This window comes from Limulus polyphemus, unplaced genomic scaffold (assembly GCF_000517525.1).
Source record: "Limulus polyphemus unplaced genomic scaffold, Limulus_polyphemus-2.1.2 Scaffold5676, whole genome shotgun sequence".
NCBI classification, from domain to species: domain Eukaryota; kingdom Metazoa; phylum Arthropoda; class Merostomata; order Xiphosura; family Limulidae; genus Limulus; species Limulus polyphemus.
Window position 1 is genome coordinate 24,060 of NW_013671286.1, and position 12,292 is coordinate 36,351.

At 31.8% G+C, this 12,292-nt stretch overlaps 1 protein-coding gene across 1 annotated transcript in view; it reads right to left on the reverse strand.

The window, feature by feature from the left end:
• Positions 1–3,414: 3,414 nt before the first annotated feature.
• Positions 3,415–12,292, reverse strand: part of LOC106472860 (V-type proton ATPase subunit E-like) — a 33,083-nt gene continuing 24,205 nt past the window's right edge. Inside the window, exons 7-8 of the mRNA XM_013933531.2 lie at positions 11,365–11,452; positions 3,415–5,431 (exon numbers count right to left, since the gene is read on the reverse strand). Of these exons, the coding sequence (XP_013788985.1) occupies positions 5,369–5,431; positions 11,365–11,452 (151 nt within the window). The 3' untranslated portion in view covers positions 3,415–5,368. The remainder of the gene's footprint in view (positions 5,432–11,364; positions 11,453–12,292) is intronic.

Genomic DNA, 12,292 nt, shown 5'->3' on the forward strand with positions numbered 1-12,292 from the left:
TAACAGCCTGCAGAGAACTGTGATCCTCACGTAGTTGTTACCTAGTTGTTCACTGTTTAAAACAAGATTCAGTTGCTTGAAATTCGTCTTTCTATGGTCCTTATGTAGTTTCTACCTACAGTTTGTTCGCTGTTTAAAATAAGATTTAGTTCCTTGATATTCGTCATTCTATGGTCCTTGTGTAGTTTCTACCTACAGTTTGTCCACTGTTTAAAATAAGATTTAGTTGCTTGATATTCGTTATTCTATGGTCCTTATGTAGTTTCTACCTACAGTTTGTTCGCTGTTTAAAATAAGATTCAGTTGCTTGATATTCGTCATTCTATGGTCCTTACGTAGTACTACTTCTACCTACAGTTTGTTCAATGTTTAAAATAAGATTCAGTTGCTTGATATTCGTCATTCTATGGTCCTTACGTAGTTTCTACCTTCAATTTGTTCACTGTTTAAAATAAGATTCAGTTGCTTGATATTCGTCATTCTATGGTCCTTACGTAGTTTCTACCTACAATTTGTTCACTGTTTAAAATAAGATTTAGTTGCTTGATATTCTTCATTCTATGGTCCTTATGTAGTTTCTACCTACAGTTTGTTCACTGTTTAAAATAAGATTCAGTTGCTTGATATTCGTCATTCTATGGTCCTAATGTAGTTTGTACCTACAGTTTGCTCACTGTTTAAAATAAGATTCAGTTGCTTGATATTCGTCATTTTATGGTCCTAATGTAGTTTGTACCTACAGTTTGTTCACTGTTTAAAATAAGATTCAGTTGCTTGATATTCGTCATTCTATGGTCCTTATGTAGTTTCTACCTACAGTTTGTTCACTGTTTAAAATAAGATTCAGTTGCTTGATATTCGTCATTCACTTGTGCAAACATTAACCAGCTTAACATTGTGGGTCTGACACTTTTTGTAGTCACTGATTACTAACATTTGAGATTCGCTAATTCTGAACAATTTAGTTATTGGCTCTTAAAGTTACATGTACACCTGAATGCAAAATATTGTTGAAACGTTTTATATCATTATTAGACACTTAGTTCATTTAAAGATACATAACAGTATCTGTAATTCTATTAAATTGCACTGTATCTCCCGACACTTATGGTTTATTAATACAAGTAAACTTATCTTGAAAAACTTTATCTACTTCCTAATAAAGGCTGTCCACAAGACCTACTAATACCTTAAGAAACCTATCACTCATGTTACCAAACCTTTCCAAAAACGTTTTACACCAACAATTTTAAATGACTTGACAAGTCTGTCTAGTAAGATTTTAGATTATAACAAAAAATATGTTCAAATATTCTATCCGAAGGACCAAAGTCTTTCAGTCTTCTAGAGGTTCTAAATGACACCTCAACAACACTGCTTACACATCTATTGAATACCTAAACAATCCCAAGGTTTTCCATCCTCAACAGAAACAATCCAGTCCAAGGAAATTGTTTCTATTACAGCTAAATCCTGAGAAATTTGCAAATGTAACCAAAGATCTGCGAATTTCTCTATATAAATGACAATAACAAGCCTATCCTGAGTTTATTAGATGTTTTATTGACATTCAATTCCAGGAATTTGTATTTACTGCATCAATAAATGTTTCTAGTAAGTTTCTATCTGCTAAATAGTAAAGCCCATCCTGGGAAGTTCCATCTTACACCTAAACAAACCTTTCGACAAATATTCTACCTGAACCTAAAGGCCCGAAAATCCCCAGAAGGTTGAAAGTTGAGCAGTATATGAGAAATGAAATTATCATGAACATTTCAAGTTCAAGTTCCAACAATTCAAAAACTTCAAAACAGTGGCTCTATCAAAAGAACACAGATACAGTTACCCAAACGAAGCTGTGAAAAAAAGACTCGGTATGTTTATACTAATGTCCATGTAGTGTTTATTTACAAACTATGTGTTCACACAGGAAATCTATGGAAAGTTTTGTTTACATTGTAATTGTTACCAATCATAGTAATGTGGTTCAAATTTACCATACCATGAAACAGATTTGTATTACCTTATTTAGTATCGTAATTAAAGACTAGAAAGTTTTTCTTTTAATTCTTCTTTGTTAATTTAAAGATTATTTGACATAGCTCTTTCTGGATTTATAGTTTTGTCATACATCATCATAATTTCCTCTTGGTTATTAGGGTAGTATCAAATATTTTACCTATCCACTCAAAAAAATGTACATCTACGACAACTAGTCAAATACTTTTTGCTATAAAACCTAACTTAGGGATACTACAGATATATTTACTAAAGGTGTGGCGATACAGTGATACCATACGAGTATCCTGTCAAGAATAAAGTATTTTTGCTAAAAATTAATGATTCAATAAAGGAAGATTAGTATTGAGTACTACATGTTGTCTTCATTTCTTTTATCAAAAACATTACCTGCAAAATAACATAACACATTAACAATAACAAGTTAGATAGACAGATATGAACTTTTATTTTACTTCTCTTGCCAGCTGCCATTTAGTTTATCAAACCTGAGAATTTGAAAAAGCATTGTAAATGTGAAGTAGTTAAATAAGACAAAGTTAGTAATATAGATAATAAATTACAGACAAGACTGTCAAACTTTGTAACGAACTGTTGTTAAAACTTCTGTATCTAGATACGTATCATATTGTGGCATCAATATATGTATCAACAACTACGAGATATGCACCCCTAACGTTTACTGCTGCCACCAAAGGTGGACGGAAATCACGTTTTCACCTGTGTGTGTTTGTCAGCAAAATTTTTCAAAAACAAGAAAATGGATTTGGACAAAAGTTGGTATACATTTGTACTATGAGTCAGAAGAGATTAGTTTTTGGAGGATCAAGGTTACAAAAATCCTATCTGTTAACATCGAGACCAATTTTTCATACTATTTTTGCTCTATCCAATTCAGTCAAAAATGATCAGATTTTGATGAAACTTGGTGGACATTTGTAGAATATTATTCCTCATTGTCCTGCCAAAAATGGTCCATGTCCATTTGGTAAGGATAGATATATGGACACATTTTCGTATTTTTTGAGGGCCGAATATGTTCAATGCTGCATGGCGGAGGTATGCTCTTTACTGAGCGCCCCTCTACTTTTTATTGCAACATATACATGGAACAAAGGAAATTGGGTAAGCAATATTTCAGAAGGTTAACAAGTATAACTAGTTGAATATTGTTCAACCATGATGCTACTGTACGTAATGCAACAAAATGTCTCATTTAACTAGCAATGAATGTCTATATTATGCAATATATTCAAATCTTTCAATATTGAACAATGTGTGGTAAATTCTCAACTTTCCATTTTTAAACAACTATGACTCAAAAAGTTAGAATGCTTCACAACAACAGTTCCAAAACAAAAATGAACTCTTACAGTTTACTCAGACAGTTTCTACTTTAGAGTTTTCAGACTTTTTATTTTTTAAAACTCATACACTAACTCATCATTTCAACAATTCTTACAGTAATCTGAAACATGGATGACAATGATAAATTAACTGTTCTACTTTCTCTCTCTCTACAAGTCAATATAACAAATAGTTAAGGAAATATACAACAATATCAATACATCTTAAACTTTGTTATTTACTCGTTCAACATAAGAAATATAGTATTTCAGTTTACCTATAGCTTAAACTTTAATTGTTCTGACACTTAGAGCTAGGTTGAAAAAAAAAAAAGTGTAAAAATGACTACATATTCCAAGATTTTGATACCACAAATTACAGCAAAATACCTGTATTTACACATACCTTATTTCAACTACCATTAATCTGTGCAGAATATTACACACACAACTACACGCTTCAAGTTTTCTTAAATTATTTTGATATTCCAATGAACAGAAGGAGAATTTTGTTTCCTATACAACATTATGGAAAAAGAAAAACAAGCTCACAGTGCACGAACGAAATGTTACTATTCATTTTAAGATATCTTTCACTGTAGTTTAGTATTACTTAAATATATCACTAGACCATTTCAAGAAATACCCGAAATATTTCCCTTTAACTTGAATACATCCAGCTAAAACTGTTACTGGAGTCGAGTGCACTGTTTAGTGTGATGTATCACTTTAATTTTTATAAGGTACTTTTAGAGACATGTATCATTTAAAGAGCATTTTGACTATATATATATACACATAACATCTAAACACACATAAGCAATCCCAATATTATTCAATGGCTTGATTTTCTTAACTACACATTTCTTGATGTATGCATTTTTATTTTCATATTTGTTTCTTCTTTTTTCTTTCCATTTTATTAATCCAAAAAAAGCAAAAAAAAAAAAGCTTGCCAAACAGTCCTATCTGTTGTCAATAAAGAATGGGTAAACTTAAAAATATATCAGTCCAATTTAGTGGGTATTTTTACTCACTTGCATATTTTGCTATCTTATAACTAAGGTTTCTTTACTGGTGTACTATATATAGATTTATCTTCATCAATATATTTCTGAAGTAACTGGAAAAAGTAATGAACTTCACAATTTTATTGGTTAGATAATCATTTTGTATCTCAATCAAAATTTTCAAAGTACTTAATCTGACATTCGTACATCTGTTTGTAAGGAATTTCACAGAATATTTATAAAGTGAAAATGTAAGTTAAAAATTAAGAAACATGTAGTTATGAAGCAGTTAATGCCCTTTTCAAGAGTGTTGGGAGTTTTGATATTCTAATTTTGTTTTTCTTGATACAGTACACTCTTCAAGTGACTTTAATGTCCAACCAGTAAGAGTCAACACTTAAGTTTGGAAATTTTATGAAGTGTTTACTTCAAATAACATAACAGCTAAAAGTTTAATAAAAACAAATAAAAAATGCAGCTAATAGTCAATAACTGTAAAGCTTATAAATTATAAGCTGATAAAAAAAAAGTAAAAACCACAACATTTCTAAAGGGTTCAATAACATCCACACTTACAAATGTACTGTTATACATATATCTTAGTCTGAATCTCTAAGTATCTGATACTCAACAGATCATACTGATGTACATCTGGTAAATCACAGATTCCTATACCAAGTTGAAAAATTAAGCTTGACAACTTTTAAAACTTCCTTAACTGTAATGGCAACCCTTTACAATCATTATGGAATGACAAGTGCTGAACTGGAACTGTGTTTTGTCTATGCACTTCTGGTCATCTAACTTTAACATAGACATTATGCTAAAAAAAAAAAAATCCATCACAAAAGCCTTTACCATTCAATTCAAATACCTCAAAACCTACTATAAAGATGACTTTATATGAAAAATTAAACCTTGCTTGATAAGTTACTCAAGACAATACAATTACTGAAATTCATACAATATAATTTATTTTCCTTGGGAACTTGCCTAGTCCATGAATCTTCGATTTGGATTACTTCCAAAGAGAGCTGTTCGTATGTCAGGCAAAAGCTAAAAAATAAGACAATTTTTTAATTTCTATTGAATTTCAAAAGAAAACATTTTACTTTTCCAGTTTCAAATCAGTACCTAATCACTTGCACACCTTCAAATAAGATTTCTTCAACTAATTTTTCCAAACTTTAAACCTTTTTTTGATGCCTCACAATCTCGACAAAATCTTCCAACTACCCTGACAGTTTAAACAAAATATTTAAAAAATTATATCTACAAGAAGGGTGCATAATTTCAGTAACAATATTTTGAAATTGATGTTTGTTACTCAAAGTATTAACTTTTATTTTTAAAATTCCCAAATTCTTAATAAAAGACTAACGTATGTATTTAGGTAAATGCATATATTCACAGAAGACTTTACAAACAGCTTTTAAACAAGTGAATGTATCATACAAACAAGAACAATCCATAATAATATTAGATTCATGGTTCTTGAATGCTATTAATGTAAAATACTTGAAATAAACAAATACTCTTCTTCAGAAAAGAAAATCCAGTGGTTTTTAAGAAATATACAATAACAAATATACAGATACCATTGATGTGAGTGTATTTTTAACAAGTTGGTCATCTAACCTTTATAATAGTAAATAAGAATTGTCAATAAAAGCATCCTGCACATTTGTACATAGAACTCTAGTTTTAGCTAGGTTATGATGATACCAAACCAGCTGAAGAACTAATGCTTAGAGTAACTTTCAAAACTTCTCTCGATATTATATTCAGAGAAAATGATAGAAAAGTTTTGTCACATTCAGATACTGATAAAAAAAATACTGAATTGTGTATAAATTATTTTATCTAAACTCAAAAGATTACACTGTAACATTACATTTCAACAACCTGGTTTATTCAGAAGTTTAAATGTAGGTTACCTGTTTAACATACTAATTAAGGGTTATTCATCTTTAATTGTGAAAATGAAACTGTATAACATTACAGTTCTCAATTAAGTCATTATAAGCTGTTTGTTGCCAGATGTAAGCTGCTGCCTTTCCCTTTTCTGATAGGAACTATATGCTAAAGTCAACAGTCATACTTTTCTGATTCATATATACTTATATAACACAAGGGACTAAAGTTGAGTGCCTAAAAAAACCATTCATGTTTTAAACCTAGCTTGGTTTACAGGAGTGAGGGCTGGTATTACTTGAGATTGTAGTTACCAGCTGGTCATGACCTGAAGGTTACATTATACAGTTGTAGCCATTTCCTGTAGCCTTCAAATCATGACATTACACCAATCTCTCCAATAATTCAGCCTACCAAAAGAATTAAGAATTCCAGGTCTCCCAGTGGGCCACTGCAATTTTTTTTTAAAAAAGATAGAGCAAATTGTGGTTTCATAAACTAAAATACAGAATTAAATACATATATCTGTAAAGTTTCCATGAAGAAATCTATAACTTTGTGTATGATGACAGATTTTACAATGATTGCTGATAATGAATAATTCTGCGATCAAATCGTTTACACAAAATAAACTAGAAACTGAAACGTGTTCAAAAAAGGAGCCAAACAAGATTCTTACATAAAATAACAGTATCCTCATTCCCAATGAAAGATTTTTCTAACTCATTTATTTCTTAGTAGTTATTTCAAACAATCAAATCGAACAACTTTTCTTTAAACACCTGCACACCTACTCCATCCAATTTTAATGCAAGAATTCACAAACACATGACAAAACACCTTTTCTTCAGTGATAACTTTCAAATGTTACAATTAGTCATTCTGACACATGAAAAGACTCATTGGTTTAGTTTTTTAAGTTAGATCTTGTATGCTTTTTCTTATAAAAACATGTGCTACTAACCTACTAATCCAAAAAATAAAAAAATTTTAACCTAAACCTTGATATTTGATAAATAGTAGTAACTTTGGTACAGTGCATAAATTTACTACTCTTTAATTACCTAGATGTATGTAAGTACTAGCAGAGACCTGCAAAATACTTGCAGCTAAATTAGTATCTTTATTACAACAGTTCTTCTTTAAATACAGGATTTCGAGAGTAATACAAAATAATTCTAATAACAGACACTGAAATCTGCAAGTCCACTTGTCTCAGTCCTAACATTAGTTAAGCCTTTATTAAGTATGGCCTATATTCAATAAAGAGATAAATTAACACTAACTTGTGTACATTTTTTGCTGTAGTTCAGTTAGGGCTAAACCTTACTGCACTTAATACTATCAATAAATAACCTTCTAATATTATTCTATGGCCTAACGTTAAACCTTTTTAAAAGCTTTGATAAGCTTTTAATAAGTTGTATAAAATGTCTACTAAAATATATTTACATCTTTTCTGGTGTAAATCGAGAGTTTAAGAAAGATACATTTTCAAATTGTGAAAACTTGCAATTTTTTCTATATTTTAGTTTAAATATATCTTTAATTCTCGATCAATCGTAGATTACTTGCTTCTAATTGACAGGAATCAAACTACTTAAATTATGTAATAAGTTACTATGACAACAGTGCATGACTGAGAGACACAGATAGACTGTTTTACAGTATTAGATACATCTTATGATAAAAGTTGTGCTTTATTGAGATTTGAATGTGTATGAAGTTACCTTACACTTGCAATTTAATTTCTTCTCAGTTATCAGAAATACAATAACACAACAATTTTGCGTATTTGTATTGCACTTTTTCATAGTTAGTGTAAGACCTTGAGTCACGATTTCCATTTAAACTTATACCCACAACAACAGTCTAGCAGTTTATTCTATTTTTATTTTTTGGTTTTAAGAGTGAAATGCTGAGGATACCGTGTGAAACATGTTGAAGTTTTGGGATAGAATGAACAGCTGCTTGAATTATACAATCAGTTACTGCCTCCATGCAGTCATTAATAGATGGAAGATAAATGACAGTAGGATCTAGTTCCAAGAAAGTGGTGAAGGACAACCAGTCAGCCTACTCCAACTTCCACCATGGCACTCAGTTCAGGTGGCATCAACCACGACCAACCTTCCTCAAAACACTGGGAAAATTATCACTACCCTATGGGTCACTGTCTACCCTCCAAGAAAAACAAGAAAAAAGTAAAGAGGAACAGATAGATAAATCAGTAGCAGTAAATAACTGACTAGGTGCATGAAAAGAGGTAATCAAACCAGAATTGAAGAAAGGTTGTTATCTGAGAACATTCACTCCACAGAACAGCCCCCAACATCAATAACAGTACCATCCCAAAGTGGATTGTGTCCATTAAAGTCTCGCAGGATTAAAAAGGGAAAAGGCAGCTGTTCTATGAGAGCATCAAGGTATGATGATTGTAAGTCTCTCCAAAAGACAGGTACAGAGAACAAACATCAATAATAGCACATCCCAAAGTGGATTGTGTCCATTAAAGTCTCGCAGGATTAAAAAGGGAAAAGGCAGCTGTTCTATGAGAGCATCAAGGTATGATGATTGTAAGTCTCTACAAAAGACAGGTACAGAGAACAAACAGTGATGTTACAACACACAGAGATACAGACAGCTACAGCCACCAAGTGGCACAGACAAAGTGGGTACACGCTGGACAACCAGCTTTTAAACATCAAAATAAGAACATTGGTAAGAAGCATAATTCCTTCATTACGAGTGGAGATACATCGCACAGTAGAAATTCCTTGGCTGGAGAAACCAGTGAGTATCTCGGACACGGAGATGTTTCTCAAATCCTTCTCAACGATAACTCCTCGGGAGGAATTCAAAGTAGCATGGGGAGTAACCTCAATAGGTATATCCTCAATGGCCTTTGAATTCAGGAGGAGTTCACTATGTTTTAATGTAAATGTTTCCACCAAGATGCCCCCAGAACATAGCTTCTTCACTGACTTTGGAGAGCCAGCAAGCCCGTCTAATCCCTTCTGAATAAAAAAGGGAGACATTTGTTTAAAAGGTTTGTCTGACAGAATGCATAATGAAAAAGGAGGTACAAGCACAGAATGGGATGGAGACTGCTGTTCAGAGACTTCCAAACATGGTTGTTTTCCAATTACCATTATTTTTTGTGTGTTTTTTTGGGTCACTGGGTGTAGGATCCATGAAAAAGGACATATTTCAGTGCCCACTGACCCCACCCACCATGGAGTCCTATAAAGGGACACACTACAATGCAATAGCCAAGCATTGTAGAAATACCAGGGTTTCATGGACACTATACCCAAACTCCAGTATCAGAAACAACATCCACAACACCCGCTGAGAATGTTTAACACTGGTACTTTGTTGACCCTAGTCCAACTAGACCAGCCAATTGAGCCTTGGTTAACCACCCCAAGGCTGCCCATCCACAGGAATTCAAGGCAAATGGTGTGTTAAAGTGCTATTGACAAACTGACCAATCAAGGACATCCCTCAACCACCAGAATCCTCTCCTCCCTTTCATGAGTCACCACACATGGCAAACAAGTGGGTGGATGTTTAGATCCCAGAGAAGGTAAACTGAAAATACAGAACCTTCCCTGGAAGATCCCCTAACCAAATACAGGAATCCATCTCAAGTGGGTGAAGGATGACGACTTCTGCTAAAGGGAAAATCCGAAGAAGTTCAGACCACATGTTGTGACATCATAAAATGTGGAAACAAAAGACTGTATTAATAAAACTACTAATAAAGAAGAATAAATCACTTGAGAAACATGATATAGAGTTTTTTTTAGTAAAAACAAACCCTATTCAAATGGTAGAAAAATTATAAAGAAAATCAATAAGCTGTTGGAATACTTTATTTTCTTTGTGAATTACAAAATATCAATTTTAAAATATCAGTGAATCAAAAATTGTTAAAATACCATTAGGATTATTTTTACTTAAGTTGTAAAATTATTTTTATACAGGTGTACTCTTGACACATGAAGGAAGTTCTGCAGTCTGGATAGTTTTAAATTAATAACACGCTCAGATAATACACACAAGACTAGTCTCTGTGTACTCTCCTGACAGCATGCTTAAAACCTGATAAGAGACCGCTGTTCTAGAAAAATGGAAAAAGATTTGTGTTTTCCAATGCAAAATATGCTTTTGTACACCAACTTTTGCCAATATTTGTACACAAAAAATCCTGCTCCTCTTCTTTCCATAATGTTAAATGCCACTTACTTCAAATCAAACTATTTAAGTAACCACTATCATATGCAGTACACCTGGCACAAGAACTCGTTACACATTCTACTTTCAACTATGAATTAAAAATAGGTCAATACAGCTTTATATTTCAATCGACAATTTTCATAATGTATTTATTTCTTCAAAATCCATATAGGTCACAAAACACACTGAAAAATTCAATGAATTTTATGACATATTAGGTTTTTTTCTTCATAAATCAAATAAGCTGCAAATACTTTAAAATTCATGAGTTTCGAGACAACAGTAGGTCTTAAACACATTAGAAACAAAAGGAAAATTCATTAAGGAATTATGTTTTGCTTTAAATATAAAAACAATTAACAACTAGCGAGTCTTACTATAATGGAGCAATGGCATGGCCATCTATCTATCTATGTGACCGAAATAGTAAATACAATGGTGCCATCTGTTGTGATGAATACAACACTGTAGCAACCTTTACTGTTGGATGGGGCTAGCCAGTACTAATTTTATACAGAATGGTATCAAACTTGTCATATGATATACTACATAAATAAATAAACAAGAAAATGTCTGATTATTCACATATATCATAGTATATTTCTCTTATGCTTAACTTGTATTTTCTTACTTTTAACATGTTAAACGTTATTCATTTGCAAACGTACAAAGTCGACAAATTATAAAAATCAAAATGAATTTAAATGTTAGAAAAGAAAAATTATAATTTTAAGGTAAAGAGGCACAGATACTCTCATAAGATAATATTTTGCAAGTATATGACACAAAGCACTATAGTGTGACATCATATGCTTTACATGCTTTCAACTTACCTGTTGGCTTATCAATTCTAGCTTCTTCTCCAGTGTATTACTAATTTTTATCTTCCCTCTCTGGGCAAATAAATCTACACCTCCACACCTTTGAGAATACAAAGTAAGAATTTTTACTACAACCCTACTTCAGTAATGCTAACAAGCTGATATGCAGCTTAGTTAATAGATAAATATATTATCACAACATTAACTATCATTTCAACAGTTAGTTAGAATTTAAATCCCTAACTTGCAGTATTAAAGATGGCTCAGAACTTAGTACAGATAATTTTCATGATGTATAGTGACATCAGATACTCTATGATGTCACACTGATTTCTCACAACTCAGCTCAACACTTCACACCATTTTATGTACCACTCCTACGATGCACTCAATCTCAAAAACATGCTTCACAGTAAGTTTTAATCACAACTAAATTAGAATTAGAAATTTTGCAAAGAATAATAAATAACAATGACAAAGTTTCAATGAATCTCTACCTTACATTGAATAACTGCAAATCTTATCTTACATGTGGATGTTAATCTTCCTAGTAAAAACTATTAAAAAATGCACAATGAAATGGTTAGGATTTCAAAAGCAGAAAACTTTCACAGAGCTTGCTGTACTACTAATTACAAATTCTGAAATTAGATATCAATACAAACTAAACAGATATACAAAAGCTGATGCTTTACCATATACTAAATTGATAAGAATAAGCTATTATTGAGGCAAGGTGTACTAAAAAATACAAGGAAGTTCTTCATCAGAATTAGTTATAAAAACACATGCAATCGAAGTTCTTTTTAAGCTTACCCAGAGTTTAATAATGGTTAGAGACGGCTTGAATGGGTAATGAAGAAAAACTTTAATATAAGTTTAACTATAACAGTCAAATGTACAACGTTTTGACTAAGGTTTTGTACATCATCACCTTTGT